Genomic DNA, 17,348 nt, shown 5'->3' on the forward strand with positions numbered 1-17,348 from the left:
TTGACTACCTCTACCTCAACCAAAGAAGAGTTCCTTGGCCTTCATTTGTTGGAGGATAGATGTAAGATACTGATGCTACTCATATAGCAAGTACGCTGGTCCTGAAGTTATTCCATCAGAAATTTTAAAAAATGGTTTTCCTTATTCCTGAAATGATGTCTTAAAACTTAAACCAAAGTTGGCAGAATAGAGGCAGAATATTCACAGAATAGGGGCAGAATATTCACTTGTCCTGAAGGCAAAATCGACTTTCTGGAAAATTATATCCAGTAAGACAGTTCTACATGGAGTGAAACAAATTTAGTCCTGATAGTCAAGGGAGTGCATAAAGGTTCCTCCGACAATGGAGAGTTAATAAAAATGGATGGCCAAACCGGTTGTGTTTTTCATGAAGGAAGTTCATAGGCAGTATCAATCCAGCCCAAGGGAGTAATGGAGCCGGATATTTTCCAAGCGTTTGCCATCAACAGCTGGACTTTCTCAACTGTGATTTGCCATTTTTTTTACACTTCTGATATTTTGGACAAATAAATCCATACACAGACATATTTATAACAAACCATTGTCAATCCATGATGTACAAACACCTGACTCACAATAACCAAACTGTACAGAGAACTGCCTGCCCTGTCTCTGTGTCCTGTCTACCCACTGGCTGCTCCCTGCCACCTTTCTTTCTCTATCCTCTACATCTGCTTCTGGGACTCATTATTTAAAAACAACAACAACAACAAACAACAATACTGAAGCTTTTAGGGAGTCAGTAAGACTAGAAGTTGGGGGCAGGAAAAGGCTCTGAAAAAGCAGAAACAATTTCAGGGAGCAGAGACTTCTAGACAGGGCTGGTCGGCCTGTGTTGTGCCCGTTTCTCAAACAGTTTCTTGTGCATTACTTGGTTTGCTTTTATTGCAGTGTTACATTGCCAAAATTACCCCCATTCCAGATTTATTTGGGCTAAGAGAGAATCTTTTAAAAATGCAGACATTTCTGAGAGTGTTAAAGTATGAATTTATCCATTGAATTGCCCTTCTGCTTTAGACTCACTGCTTGTCTTCCTCAACAGTAAGGATAGCAATCTAATTTCAATATGAAGAGTTAGAAAGCCGCCTATCTGTGGCTACTCCTGAAATCCACCAAGATGACATTTTAGTAGCACAAAAAGCTATGCCAAACTGCCTCTCAAGTTTCCTCCAGCAAAATGATTTGAAAACTAAAAAGATTCAAGAGACCTTATTTTTGTTATGCAAATGTGGGAGGTGAGGTGGGGCACCAATTTGTGGTCCTGTGGTCTTAACCATGGAGAAGGAAATTTCCAAGAGGTGACAGCTGTTTGGGGAGGGTGGGGAGGATGATAGTGCTGAGGAGAGACAAGTGGCACAGTTTGCTAACTCACCTGTCACACTCACTCTCCAGGAACAGCTGTGTAATCACTACAGAACCTGTTCTTCAAGACACAGCTGTTTATATTTATGGCCAGAATTCACAGTCACTTCTGCACTTTGCATATCTTGATGGAGGCTTTTCTGGATATTTAAAGTCTGTAGGACCCTGCTACTTGTGTATGAACCAAATCTATTTCTCCCACCTGTCAGATACTCCTGCCCATGACCTGGGCCATTCCAGTGGGTCCTGTCTTCCATGGGTCATGTAAGGTCAAGGCACATGATGACAAAGATTCTCTGCTTGACCAAACATCTAAACCTTCTCCTAGGCCCATCTGAGCACTTTAACAAGAACCCTGCTAAGTCAGCTTAACAAGTCTGCATACCTCATGTCCCTCGATATCTGATCAGGTTCGTCATGTATCACCAACCTCCCAAGTGATGATGTCTGATCACCCTGGCCTGTCTTCAGCAAAAATCCTCTTAGATGGGGTTAGGCAGATTCCCCCTCCCATTGATGATGTTTCCTTTTGGTAATTTCTTTCTTTCTTTCTTTCTTTCTTTCTTTCTTTCTTTCTTTCTTTCTTTCTTTCTTTTTTTAATTTTTAAGATGGGGTTTCACCATGTTGGTCAGGCTGGTCTTGAACACCTGACCTCAAGTGATCCACCAGCCTTGGCCTCCCAAAGTGCTGAGATTACAGGTGTGAGCCACCGTGCACAGCTAGTATTTTTTTTTTTAAATCCACTAGCCTCCACCCTGCTCCTTGGCTATGAATTCCAGCTTGCCCATGCTACATTTAGAGTTGAACCCAATCTCTTCCACACTGCAAAATCTCATTACTGTGATTTCTATACCTAACTTGAAGTGCTTTAACAAGTGTCACTAAATAATTTTTTTAGCAATGACCAACTCAAAAAACCACAGAAAACATCATTCATGGTTAATCCCTTAATCTCTGTTCCAACTTCATAACATAGAAAGTCAACAGTGGAGAGACCTTGAAACATTAGGAAATCATTATTTCTCCCATCTTTTTGTAAGAGATGAGGTATTTGTAATATTTTCAAGCCCTACATAGAGCCAACTCAACACAAAAACAACAACTCTTGAAGGTTCTACACAGAGAAGGTACTCCAAAAATATTTGCAGGCTGACGTGTTCAAATGTGTTTTTAAGAACACTGCCAAATGTATATCTTGCTTTACTTGTAAATGTGTATTTTCTCTAAATATTCTCTTCTCATAGATATCTAATCATTTTCAGTTGCCCTCTGGTGCATAACTTCTGGCATAGGTGTGGGCTGCCCAGGTCTGCAGGGTGGAGAATTTATTACGATAGTTGATGCTGCTATCCATTCAAGACAGAGGAAATTTGTGTGATCAGTAAAGGCTATAAAATAAACCAGAACAAAAGCCTTGAATTTTTCAGAAATGCCATGTTTAAAAGTACTTCTTTAATAATTCAGAGGAGAAATATGTCTGGTTGATAGCCGGGGTGATTTTATGGGTGGATATATCTAGTTAGGGCTTAAAGAATGCAGTGGCCACATGTGGTTGTGACTGCATATTTTCACCCACACAAGTGGGCTATGTTCCTGAGACAGATGCTGTTTTACACAGACATGGCTTAGTAGGTATTAGTTCTGGCAAATAGTACCCAAATCTGAAGGAGATGGAAGGATCTAAATAGCCTAGAATAATCATGATTTAATCATAAACACAATATAAAGTACTGTGTTTTACTCTCCAAGATGTTACTTCTAAGAAAAAAAAAAAAACAATCATGGGGAGTCTATCTTCCATCTGCTGGACCACTGTATACACTCAGATTGCCCCTCAAGTAGTACTGCCTCAGCCTGGTGGTCAAAGTCATTCTGCCTTCCCCACAGCTGCTGCCATGAGGATTTGCTTCACATACACTTCTGATCCTTTTGTCTATGCAAAAATCCTTGGAACTTCCCCCACTGTTCATCCCAGGCAGGGATCCATGTGATTGTTATGCATGAAATAATGGTGAGGAAGAAGTAACATGAGGCAGGAAGAAGCCCCATGCCCCCACTACCGGGGGCTTCTCTTCTCCCATATTTCCATAGTAACTCTTTTCCAGCTAAAGTAAAAACTCATCTGTCAAATCTCTAGCCCCTGTGCTGTCTCAACTCTTACAAAGCCTCCAGATATTCCTTCATTCTTATTTAGCTTCTCTAATTAGATTCTAAGAAGTTCACTGAGCACAGGTAGCCTCTAAATGATAGATAAGCATTACTCAGGACCCATCACCTAACTGTCTCATCTTCAACCAATGCACAGTCCTTGCCCCATAGGAACACTGACTGGAGCTGGGAGAGTCCATGCTCTCAGTATTTGGCAGGAACAGAGAGTCACTTATTTGGCGGTCAGGCCGAGATTCAGAAATGAGCACATGTTCCTCAGACACGTTCTACAGGGCAGTGAACTCCACATGTCAGGTAATTAATGGCTGAAATAGGCTTATGCAGGCTAGCCTGAGAAATTAAGAAAATAATAGTGTCAGATGAATGAAGGTACACTAGATTGAAGAAGTTGTTTTCTGTCTTGACAGAAATTCAGACAATGGTAAGCATTCTCTGTGGGAGCTTCTGAGTTCATGACATTTGAAAGAATTAGAAGTGAGTTGACTTTAAAAATTGTTCTCTAGAAGAGGAAAACAGCAAGGGAAACAGAATCTATTGTCCATCTCCCTAAAGATTCACAGCTAGAACAGCATCAAATGGGTTCCTCTGCCACATGGGTCCCAGCTTGCTCACTGCCTATTTACAAGTGACCATCTTGCAAGGAATGCCTATGATAGATAGTGGTGGTGAAAGCAGATAACAGAAAAAGATGCTGAGAGGATAGGTAGATGTCAGTATTAATACCTAAGGATATATATTTCTCCTCTTCAGTCTCCATGCCACTAAGAATTGACAGATTATGATTTTGTGAAGGAACCAGAAAATTAAATATTCCCCAAATTTTACATAATAATTTATAAAGTTATGCTATTCCTAACGTGAATGAGCTAATTTGGAAAAAAATGATCTGCCCATGCATAATTAAGAGCTTACTATAAAAACAAAGAAAAAAGATGAAAAAAAAAGAGTATTAGGGAAGCAACTAAGGCAAGTCTCAAATGCCTCTTTAATAAATTACGTTCCCTTAAGAGGCAATAGGCAATGAATTACAGCATTAAACTAAAGATAACGGATCTCTCCTTTTTAACTTTCATTATTAATTTTTAAGAAAGTCAATCAATATCTAATAAATACTTTCTTCTTGGGCTGAGGAATGTTCTAAGTAGGAAGTCTTGTGTAAAAGTTTAATACTATTTATCAGGCATTCTTTACCAAAAAGAAACAAAATGTAGATCATAGTAAACATCATTAAGATGTGCTGCATTTTTCTTTTTTTAATTGAAAGCATTGCTTAAAAAAAAAAAAGAGCAATTTTAGGTTCACAGCAGTTAAGAGGAAGGTATGGACATTTCCCATATGGCCCCTGCCCCATATATGCACAGCCCCACCATCATCAACATGCCCCACTGTCCCCTAGAGTGGTACATTTGTTACAAAATAATGAACCTCCATTGACACGTCATCATTACACAAAGCCCATAGTGTACAGTAGGGTTCACTGTTGGTGTTGTATATTCTATGAATTTTGACAAATACAGAATGACATGTATCCACCATTTATAGTATCAAACACAGTAGTTTAATTCCCCTGAAAATCTTCCATGTTCTGCCAATTTATCCTTCTTTCTACCTGACCCCACCACCCACAGATTTTTAACTGTCTCCTTAATTTTGCCTTTTTCATGTATTAATAGTTGTAGCCATACAGTGTGTAGCCTTTTCAGATTGCTTTATTTCACTTGGTAATATACATTATCTGTTTATAAAGGCATTACAAAAGCTCCCTTGTGTATTGGTAATGACAGACAGCATGGAGACCTAGACTTGAGTACTGGTTTTGTCCCCTTGGGCCAGTCACTTATGTTTGCTAGGCCTTGGTCTTCTCATTTGTAAATTCAGCATAACATGTATAGCTTCCCTGATAACTTTGCTATGTTATGAAGATCAGGTTTCTTCTCTAGAAAATTAAGGTAGCAATGCCTCATAGGGGTGTTGTAAAGATGAAATAGGCAATGTGCGTGAAGAGCTTAGCATTGTGCATGGAACGTATTCCACGTTCAATCATGGCAGTTAACAATGTTATTTTATTATCACGTGTGCTGAATATTATCCATCTGACCATCTGAAACTATTCTCTGCTCTTTTCCACCTTGTTCTGTGGGGCACAGTTTCTAAAGAATGGATCATCTGTGCTTTCTCCTGACTTCTCCATGGATTCAGCCAGTGGGAAGCCCCAGAAGGAGATTAGAAGACGGGAGGAGGAAGAGATTGGGTATTTATTTCCTGAGCCTCTTCTCTGTCAGGCTGTAGTTTGGTTGTGGCTGTATTTCTCTGTGAAGGTCAAAGATCTTGCTGAGCCATCAACATTTTAGAATTGTTGATTTACCTTAACACTGCCCATATCTTGCTGAGTAATTTCTTAAATTATCCCTTTCTAGGTAATTTTAAAAGTTTCTCCTGTTTTCTGTCAGGAGTATACATGATGTTTGCCTTTCATATTTATTTGTAAAACTATTATTACTTTTTATATTGTAAAGCAGACAAGGCATCATAAAACAAGAACTATAAACAACTGTATACAATCTTGCAAATCATTTCTTAAAATCCTTCTATATCTAACACTGGTCAGGATTCATAAAGGCCTACTTTGAGATTCAATTTTTAAGAAGTGAAAAAAATTCAAAAGATTCAAAAAAGTTATAAATACAATGAAAAGTTGTAAAATGTCTATAGAAAAGGTTGGTCAAAGTTTTCCTCATTAAAAGTATAACCCCAAATGCAACAACAACAACAAAAAACTCTGTATATTATTTTCAGCTTGATAGAATAAAGGACATTTTCTAAACAAAATGGAGTGAACGTTAGTAGTTGATGTTTTCTAGATGTGATTCCCACTCTTATGCCTCTTTTCAGGACCTCCAAACAGCGGGACACAGACTAACCCAACAGGGAGACTTTTATAAACACAGTTCAAGGAAATTTGCATTTGCAGCATAAATTTTTACTAAAAATGAAAAGATAAATTGAAGTGTATACAATCCACTGCATGGTTACAATGGATTAACCATTTTACCTTCGTAAAAATGTTTTTTTCTGATTTTGTAAATATTAACAACTATGTATGTTCTCATGACAAATTTTGTCATGTTGTAATAAAAAACTAGTTCACACTAATGTCAAGTTTGAAAAAATAAACAAGAAAAATAGATAATTTATGAACATGGTGCTGTTTTTGCCTTGGTGAATATCACCGTATGAACAGAGGACACTCACACCAGGGGCATATGTAAGAAAACTAAAACTTACTTTAGTTTTTGGTTGAGCTCCAGTTGACATTTGGCTTGGCACACCATCAAGATTCTGGATGTTTGCAGTTTTAGTTCTACAGATTCCTTTCTTCTAATGATTATTCTTAGGATTACTCTCTACATTTATAGAATCCTGTAAGAAAAAATTTTAAGGAGGCTTTTTTCATATATAAAGAACTAACCTTAGTCAATAGTTCAAGTAAATTAATGACAGTTACATCAATAAAAAAAAATTTTAACTGCAATCATTTTGAAAATTGACATGAAATGTAAGAATATTCTTAAATATTAATAATTTTTCCAAAGACATTTTTGCTTAGTGAGATCAGCCCCAGTAAAGCCTAAGGGCTTGACAATGTAACTTTATAAACTAAAAGTTATTATAAACTCTCAAGATAAATTATAGAACTATATTAGCATTTTCTAAAACTTTAAAAAGCAAAACCAGATGTGTTTATGTATTTATTTTAATCATTTATTTTTTAATTGACAAATCAAAATTGTATGTATTTATGGTATACAATGTGATGTTTTAAAATATGTATACATTGTAAAATGGCTAAACCAAGCTAATTAGCATATGCATGACCTCAAATACTTATTTTTTTTTTTTGTGGTGAGAGCACTTAAAATCTACTCTCTTGGCAATTTTCAAGTATGCAATATATTAGTATTGATTGTAGCCACCATGTTGTGCAGTACATCTCCTGAATTTGTTCCTCCTGCCTAACCAAAATTTTGTATCCTTTGATCACCAAAGGTGTTTTATTTTAGTTTTCTTTCATCATTATTTTCTTAAAGACAGGGTCTCACTCTGTCACCCAGGCTTGAGTGCAGTGGCATAATCATAGCTCACTGAAGCCTTAAATTCCTGGGCTCCAGCAAGCCTCCTGCTTCAGCCTTCCCAGTAGCTGGGATTACAGGTGCTTGCCATTATGCTTGGCTAATTTTTTTTTAGTTTTTGTAGAGACAAGGTCTTGCTATGTTTACCAGGCTGGTCTTGAACTCCTGGCCTCAAGTGATCCTCCTGCCATGGCCTCCCAAAGCACTGAAATTATAGGAGTAAGTCACCTTGCCTGCCTCCAAATGTGTTTTAAAGATTGAAATAATAAATATCAAAAAATTGAAATAATAAAATGTTGTTCATATAGAACCACAGTAGTCTTTTAAGCCTTATGATTTCAGCCCATATGTTGTAATACTGGAAAACAATTTATAAGACTATATTTTTGAAGGTTAACTATGCAAGTAAAATTATTTAAAAATATTAATACATTAGTATAAAGAGAATCCTAAAGTTTCTAACTACAGTAAAGGTTCTTTTCAAGAAGGTTGGATAAATTTTTATCAAATACATGAAATAAGTTTGTCTTTACTAATTGTTCCAATTGCTTGGAAGTCTTCCACATCTCTCTATGTCCAAGTTTTCTAGAAACCTCTATTGCAATGTTCTGTCTCTGCATATTCCGTCTGGAGAAAGTATCAGTTCTGCAGAAGCAGGAAAGGTTGGAGATGTACTAATTTTGCTCATAGATTATCAGAGGTTGTTTTTGGTGAGGGGGAATCTAGAATAAATCAACTTGTACATGAATCCAGCACTACCAAAGACTGGCTACCTAACACTGAACTTAATTTCCTCAAATCTTTTTGTAAATTAAAAAAAATTTTTTTAATTGGGAAACACAACACAGGGTGGGAAATGTCACCTTGGATTATGGTATGTCCTGCCTCCCAGAGAATGTCCATTTGCATTCTAATCTTCCTGGGCCGCTTTATGGAACTTTTTCTTCTTCTTGGAGCTGCTCTTGCTGCCAGCAGCCTCTTCAGGTCCACTGCTGACCGGCTCCTCTTTGGAGAATTTCCTCTTTTCCTTGGAGACACTTCCGTTGCTTGCGTCTTTGGAGTCATTAACTGTTTCCTCCTTGGGTAAGGATTTCTTCCTCTTGGGAAGACTGGGGCTGCCGGCGGTCTCTTCAACATCACTACTCATCAACTCCTTGGAAAAAGATGTCTTTTTCTTGGGTTTGGAGAAAGAGATAGATAGGTCTTCCATTCCATTCTCCTGAGGAACCTCCTGGGGCTTTTGTTTTTTCTTCTTTTTGGGTTTTTCACTCACCTCCTCATTCTCTGGAGTACTACTGCTGTTTTCTGAAGATGCGAGGGCAAGTGCAGCCCGCCATTTATTTACCTTCTTTAAGCATTTCTTCTCCAGTTTCTCCAGCTTCCTAGTAATCTCAGCAGCCACTTCCTCTGCTTGGTCAAAGAAAAGTGCTAAAAAGGCCTGAAGACCTCTGGTGCTCTAAATTTCCTCAAATCCTAATTGGCCTGTAAAACAATACTTTCTGACATTTACTCAACACTTCCTTGTGCCTGGCAGATTTGGCATCTGCCAGAATGTGAGTACACTCAGGAGCATGCCAAGTCTGATGAGAATTTTTAAATGTGCTGCTTAAAAATTATATTTCTCTTGCTTATGATGTTGCTTATGATGATGATAATATGGTGATGATTATAGTAGTTAATATTTTCTGATAGGTACTGCTGTGTACTTTATATACTTACCTATTTTTGAAAGAATGTCCCAATCTGTTCTTATTTATAGAAATTTACTAGCTCAAAAATGTATCTGGAAAGACTCTGAAGGACATTAAAGAGTATATATACAAACTCCAGCCCTTGAGAAAATGCCATGAGGAAGCTAATGGGGCCATGTCTTATTTCAAGTACACAATGACTTTAAAAGGTATGAAAGTTCCTAGAGAAAAAAATAGCAACAAATTAGACCACGTTGAACAGGCAGCCAGGAGAGCTGGCGATTTGGAGTTGGCCACTGGATTGCCTAATTAGTACTGCACTCTTCCGACTACTACTAATGCCTATTTCTGCCAGCTGGTGTAGATACAGTTTGACAGGTGCCTAAAGATACATTTGCTGTGGTCTCATTTGTAAAATGAGGGTGATACTGGTACCAAGTTCTATAGGTTGTCCTGTACTGCAAGAAAGTCCCATAAGTACAGCTCTTGTTGCTGTTGTCACAATACAGCAGCTCAGGGATAGTCCTCCTTTTCTTTGGGAAGTTGGGGACTATATCTTATTCAGGAAAAACTAACATTCAATGACAGGATATTAAACATAAGATCCTGTATATGATACCTTCATGTATATTACTTTTTTCTTCCCAGCAACATTGTGAAGTGAGTTGTGATAGTCTAATTTTATAAAAGAATTCCGAACGATTCCGAACGAGGATAAGTTGACTAGGATCACATAGCGAGTGAGAGCTAAGATCTCTTGATTCTTCCAAGTGATTCCTCACTCCATTATATTTCTCTTTGTATCCTGGCCCAGGGCTACTTCCATGAGGGAGAATACTGTCTAACTCCCAGTAAGAGTTGGTTCCATAGTAGACCCTCATTCAGCTGGTTAATGGGCTTGGGATCCTGTTAACCCTGTAGATGATGGGTACCTGTGGAGACTGGAAAATGAAACTGCATCTGCAGGAAGGACTTGACTACTGTGACCCGAAAGTATTCTAGAGGTCCCATGGTGCAGACACAACCCCTCACAGCACTTACTGAATGTATGTTAAGGGACTTTATGTATCTATATGTAGATATAGATATTATAAATATGTTTTGAGACAGAGTTTTGCTCTTGTTGCCCAGGCTGGAGTGCAATGGCACAATCTCAGTTCACCACAACCTCTGCCTCCTGGGTTCAAGCGATTCTCCTGCCTCAGCCTCCCGAGTAGCTGGGATTACAGGCATGCACCACCACGCCCAGCTAATTTTGAATTTTTTATGGGGTTTCTCCATATTGGTGAGGCTGGTCTCGAACTCCTGACTTCAGGTGATCTGCCTAATCTTCCTGGACTGCTTTATGGAACTTTTTCTTCTTCTTGGAGCTGCTCTTGATGCCAGCAGCCTCTTCAGGTCCACTGCTGACTGGCTCCTCTTTGGAGAATTTCCTCTGTTTCTTCAAGACACTTCTGTTGCTTGCGTCTTTGGAGTCATTAACTGTTTCTCCTTGAGTAAAGATTTTTTCCTCTTGGGAAGACTGGGGCTGCCGGCGGTCTCTTCAACATCACTACTCATCAACTCCTTGGAAAAGGATTTCTTTTTCTTGGGTTTGGAGAAAGAGATAGATAGGTCTTCCATTTCATTCTCCTGAGGAATCTCCTGGGGCTTTCGCTTTTTCTTCTTTTTGGGTTTTTCACTCACCTCCTCACAGTCCTCTGGAATATTCCCAAAGTGCTGGGATTACAGGCATGAGCCACTGCTGTTTTAAGTGTATACTATGCTACAGTGAAAAGTATTCTTTTTCAAAATTGCATTTGCTGTGCTCTATTGCTGGTATATAGAAATACAACAGATTTGTCTTAACTGATGTTGTACCCATAAATACTTGTAAGCCTTATTAATTTTATTAAATATTTTATTAAGTATATACATAGTAAAATATGCTTTCATTGGAAATTGTCTTTGTAATCTTATGTCTGGAACTAATGGCAGTTTTGTTTCCTTTCTATTCCTTGTACCTTTATTTTATTTTCCTTATGACACTGGCTAGGACTTCCAGTCAATATTGAATAGTGGTGGTCAGAAGAGTACATCCTGATCTTATTACTGGTTTTAAAGAGAACACTTTCCATGTTTCTCCATGTAAGTATAATGCAGTTTTTGGTTCTGTATTAATCAGGTATTAATAGTTCACTTTTATAATCAAAATTTTAAGAGAAAATATGTTGAATTTTACCAATTTTTTTTTCTATTAAGATGATCAGGTTTTTCTCAATTTATTAATTACATTCATTAATCTTATAATGCTAAACCAACCATACATTCCTGAATTACATTATCAAAGTACCCTTCTAGTTTTTAAGATTGTTTATAATAACAAATGTTATAATAAATAACATTATAAGTAACATTTAAATGTTTATTCATTATGATAAACATGCCTTTTACATAGACTTAACAATTAACTACAGTAATAAATTTATAATGATTATTACAATAATTACTACGATTATTAAACCATCCTTATGCTCATGAGATCAACTGTGCCTGGTTGTGATAAGCAATTCCTTTCAATTCTATCGAATTTGGTTAGCTGGTGTTTTCTTTGGTATTTTTGCAGCCATATTCATTTTTGTCCTCTGTTAATTTTTCTATCAAGAGGATATGTTTCATAAAATAAATATGGAAGCTATACAAATATAACTTACAAATAAGTTATATTTGTAATATATAACTAAGCACTTAGCACAGTAACTGAAACAGGGTGAACACCCAATACATATCTGTTAAATGACTTAATTGCTTATTTCCATGGCTTTCTCTGCCTGTTTGTTCCCTAGGACCAAAAGTTTTAGTTGACTTTTATAGCCACCATACCAAGAGAGTAAAAGAGTAGTTAGGAATGCCAGTTGTGGAGCTGGAGCTCTAGGTTCAAAGCCAGGCTCTGACACAAGTTGTGTGACTACAGACTAGTTACTTTTTCTCTCTGTATCTAAGTTGCCTCCTCTGTAAAACTAGAAGTGGTAATGCTTTGTACTCTCTGGATCATAAGGAGTTTATAAGGGTAAACCTCTTTTAAACGTGTATGGCACATTCTAAGTGATGAGTTAATATTAGCTATTATTATGTTAGTACATGACAGGTAAATTGATAAAATAATGATGAAAATGTAAAGATAGAGAACAGGAAAATAATACTTGCTGTGCCTGTGGGCTGTCCTGAGGATCATGTGATATGAATTTTAAATGATGACAGTGGTTTGAAGTGTTGTTTTTAGAGCCATTACAAATGGGGAGCCCCAGTGGTCAAAAGAAGAGAATTGTTTTCTTCTTTGACAAAAAAGTGACACAGCTAGGAAAATATTTTATTAGGTTTTCTTCCTTAGTAGAATTTTTCTCTTATATGTTAACTTCTTCTGTATTATTTCAAATACATAGTTTTAAGAGTTTAATTTAATATCTTTGTACTGCAAAATAAGTGACAAGAATTTTCCATCAAACTTCATTGCTTCTTGGATATAATCTCTGATTTTACATTTTCTTTTTCCTGGGTCTTTATCCATTGCTTACACTTTGTAGTTCATCCATTACTCAAACAATACTTCTTCATTTGTTCCTTTCCCAGCCTCCTTCCTCCACACAAAAAAAATTTGAAAATGCTATCCTTATGGTCATTCTGTAAAGTCGCTATGAATAGGTAATAGTCTACTACAGTCAACTTTACTGATATAATAAACATTGAATAGTTTACTATATTCAACTAAGCAATGAAAGAAAATCAATTATGAATTACAGAAAGTCAGTAATAAAGTTATCTTCCTAATCTTTGCCCAAATTTCACATGAAGAGAACTGAGGAAAAAATTTCTCAGTTAACATATTTCTATGTATGCAAATACAGCAAAGAATCAAATGGTGGACTGTCCAAGCCAGGAGAAATAAAGAGTTGATTCCTTTACTCATGGTGTTCTTTTCAGAATAAAAGAAAAAAAACATAAAAATACAGATAGGTAACTCCTTTATTTAAAAATTCTAGGACATTTCTAACATAATTATACAAATTTTAACTTTACATGATATTTAAAATTATAGCATGTCATTTTAAAATTTCCTGATTTACAAAGAAGAAATTTACTCAAATGATTTGGAAATGAAAAACCATCAAGTTTCTAGAGGAAAGCACATTTATAAAGAAATATCCATATTTTAAAACATTTGGACTACTATTAACAATCCATTAACTGACCATTAATATCCAATAGCCATAAGTAATGTAACATTATTTTTTGGTCCCAAGTAAAAATGAAATGAGCTGAATGTCTGAGCCTAGCATAGACTGAAAGTTGTCTTTGCCATTTATTCTTCAGGTAGTAGATTTGTTCTGTATTTCAAAAAAGAAGTTTGTGTAATGAACCTCCAGAGAACATTCAAAACATGATGAAGTTTAAACATATATCAAAGTATTCCCCAGCTAAGCTAATATACATTATAGTCTACTATATACTCTACACACACACACACACACACACACACACACACACACACAATTTTTTTGAGATGGGGTCTCCTCTCTCAGGCTGGAGTACAGTGACACAATCATAGCTCATTGAAACCTCAAACTCCTGGGCTCAAGCCATCCTCCAGCTTCAGTCTCCCAAGTAGCTGAGACGCTGAGGCCATAGGGTATGCCAGCATGTCTGGCCAACTTTTTTTTTTTTTTTTAATTTTTGTAGAGATGAGATCTCACTATGTTACCCAGGCTGATCTCAAACACCCGGCCTCAAGGGATCTCGTCTCAGTCTCCTAAAGTCCTGGGATTACAGGCATGAGTCACCACACCTGGCCCTGAGCTAACATAATTTGTATTGAATTTATCTTTAACAATGTTTCTAATTTCAGATGTTCCTATAACTGAGACTAATTTATTTCTCCTGCTAAATTAGCAAGAAAGACACCACCAGTCCACATCTGAGAAATAAGAGGCCTTCCAGTTTTTCATACTTCCTAGTGCTGAATACAAGATTTCTCTTTTTGATCATAGTAACTATCACTTTAGTGCTTATATTTAGTGTAGTGAAAGTAGGCTGCTGCCCAAGTTCATATCATGATTCCTCTGCTTACTATATAGAAAACCAGTAATAAAATTATCATTTTAATTTTTGCCAAAATTTCATGTAAAGAGGGTAACTTGTGACTTCAGCCAATTACTTAACCTCCCAATGCCTTTGCCATCTCATTGGAATTAATGGCGATATTAATAGGATTTACTCATAGGGTTTTATTCCTGTTTTATTTTTTGGCTCATATTTTATACAAGATATTGACAGAGCTTCAGGAAGCCAGAGATCTACCTGTGTTATATACTTTATAAGAGCCATGATTATGCTCTTTCTGACGGGTTGAGTACTGCCAAAAAAAAAAAAAGAACCAGAGACTGAACATAACAGTCTAAGAAGTTAGTGCCATATTGATTGAATAACCCAAATATCTCTTCCAAATCCCATGATGTGTTCTGTTGAAGATGCATAGAAATTAACAGAATAAAAAATGAGATGTGAGAACACAGAAGAGTCATGATGATGTCCAGTTCTACTAAAAATTAAATATGCAACCAGATTTTGTAGTTTTCTGCTTTTATTTTCACTTGTACATAGTTGATTTAGAAATCTGAATCTTGTTCCTGAACCCAATGGTGTCACAACAAAGTGTATCTTTGGAGCCCTCAATTCCTGTCTCTTCTCATTCATCCATTTATTCATCCAGTCATTCATTCATTCATATACCAAGTGTTGTCCCAGGACTGAGGAAACAAAAATAAATATAACCTATTTTCCTAAAGAACTCTAATCTAAGGAGAAAGGGTCATATAGACAGATACTATCAAAAGGATTTAAACCAAAGTACGTACAAAATGATATGGGAAAAAAGACAAAAAAGCAAATAATTCTGCCGAGGGGAAAAGGAAGTGTTCATAGAGGTGGTAATCTTTAAACTAAATTTAGCAGGATGAATAGCAGTATTTCAGGGGAAGGGAATCCCAAAGGCATGAAAGCCCAAAAAGAATACAGCATGTTCAAAGAATAGTGAGGATTTTATCTAAGTCCATCTGACGGTGCCTAGGGGGTACTGGCAGAAAATCATCTGTAGGAGGTAAATGGGGAACCCCAGATAAGAAGCCACATATTAAGGAGTTTGAAATTTTGCTGTAGGTAATGGAAACCCTACGAAATTTTTTTTATTGATGTGTTTTACAACTGAGAAAATGAAAAAAGATAAGGAGCCTACATAAATATCAAAGAGTTAAAAAAAACATGCATAATAACTGCTGGTATCCCAATATTTTAAATTTGAACTTAATTCTCCCTTGTCTCTGCTCCCGATTTTTTGATGAATGCTTCTTCAAAATCTTATTTTTATTGTGAAATAAAGGAGAAATACAGAAAAGCACACAAAACACATGTATAGCTTCATAAATTAAGGTGAACAATCTTCTAACCACTACCATATCAAGAAGTCAAACTTTGCAAGAACTCCCCCGACCGAGATCCCTCCAAATATCCCATATCAATGGCAATTCTCCTTCCCCGCAACCCCTAACCATGTCACCATTATTGTGGCTCTTACAGTAATTATTTCCTTGCATTTTTCATTGTTTATCACTGAGATTCATCTTTAGGTATTCATGTACATCCTTAGTCATTAAAGTGTAGTCCTGCCCTTTTATACATTTTTTGATGTGTTTTGTCTTTTCAATTGTAACTTATTTTTGTTATAGTTTATCTGTTGAAAAAATCCAAGTTTTCCTAATCTGAATTTTGCAAATTGCATATTCAATAGCACATTTCAACTTTTTCTTGTCTTCTGTTTTTCTGAAAACCAGGAGCTAATTAAGATTAGGGTTTAATCCCTTTAATGTAACTATAGGTAGTGCTGTGTGCTTCCATCAAGAGGTATATAATGTCTAGCTGTCTTTCTTTTTAATGATATTAGCAGCTAGTCATGTGAAATACCTACATCTATTCATTCATTAGGGGCTGCAACACAGTAATATGTTAATTCTTTTTTCATCTATGAGTTGGAATATGTTTATACAGACATATTTTTCCTCATTTACTATTTGACTACACAGTGTTACAGTCATATAGGAAAGCAGAATACTTCATCCTTTCCTTCATTTATTAGTTTTCAAGATAATGAATTGGTTCTCTATTGATATGGTTTGGCTGTATCCCCACCCAAATCTCATCTTGAATTATAGCTCCCACAGTTCCACGTGTTATGGGAGGGATCGGGTGGGAGGTAACTGAATCATGGGGGCAGGTCTTTCCTGTACTATTCCTGTAATAGTGAATAAGTCTCATGAGATCTGATGATTTTATAAAGGGGAGTTTCCCTGCACAACCTCTCTTCTCTTGTCTGCCACCCTGTGAGACATGCCTTTCACCTTCCACCGTAATTGTGAGGCCTCCCCAGCCACATGGAACTGTGAGCCCATTAAACCTCTTCCTTTCATAAACTGTTCAGTCTTGGGTGTGTCTTTTTCAGCAGTGTTGAAAACAGACTAATACCGCTATTATGCTCTAAAGGCAATCAGCTGTTTTTAAAAAAGTATCCTTATGAACCATGGATTTAAATATATTTAACAAGTTTCAATCCACTGCAATTATTCTTGTGAATGACATTCAACTTGTTCTATCCTTGGCCAGTGGGTGCCTTGTCTGAGACCCTGGTAGTGTTTGATAGCTTCCTTGCCATAGTATCACAAGCTGTTCTAGATTCATCTTGTCTATTTCCTTCCTTAAGCCTAGAAATACAAGTTTCTCCTAGAAGCCCTGGCTTCTTTAAATAAGAAATTATCTATCTCAAGAACACAGTCCAAGCAATAGGGATAGTCATTACCACTAGGTTGGTCATTGTTTCTAGGTGTTTTCAATGGACATAGAGATAGGAAGAGAAGGGTGGTGAGAGAGAGAAATCTCATTAGTTCATAT

General features: G+C 36.7%; 2 protein-coding genes across 9 annotated transcripts in view; both read right to left on the bottom strand.

The window, feature by feature from the left end:
* Positions 1-17,348, bottom strand: part of STARD13 (StAR related lipid transfer domain containing 13) — a 557,207-nt gene that overhangs the window by 399,538 nt on the left and 140,321 nt on the right. For 7 of the 8 annotated variants that reach the window (XM_012465553.3, XM_064361750.1, XM_064361752.1 and 4 more), the window contains one exon: positions 6,839-6,973. In XM_012465553.3, coding sequence (XP_012320976.2) covers positions 6,839-6,868 — 30 coding nt within the window. In that variant the 5' untranslated portion in view covers positions 6,869-6,973. Of the gene's footprint in view, positions 1-6,838; positions 6,974-17,348 lie in introns of those variants that run through there. The other variant, XM_012465555.3, reaches the window with a different exon arrangement.
* Positions 8,594-9,999, bottom strand: LOC105726177 (nucleolar protein 56-like). Its single transcript, XM_064361703.1, has 2 exons — positions 9,994-9,999; positions 8,594-9,139 (listed from the first exon to the last, which is right to left on the bottom strand). The coding sequence occupies exons 1-2, from the start codon at positions 9,997-9,999 to the stop codon at positions 8,594-8,596; spliced, it is 552 nt and encodes a 183-aa protein (XP_064217773.1).

This window comes from Aotus nancymaae, unplaced genomic scaffold, assembly GCF_030222135.1.
Source record: "Aotus nancymaae isolate 86718 unplaced genomic scaffold, 86718_ANA_hifiasm-v0.15.2.pri h1tg000043l, whole genome shotgun sequence".
NCBI lineage: Eukaryota > Metazoa > Chordata > Mammalia > Primates > Aotidae > Aotus > Aotus nancymaae.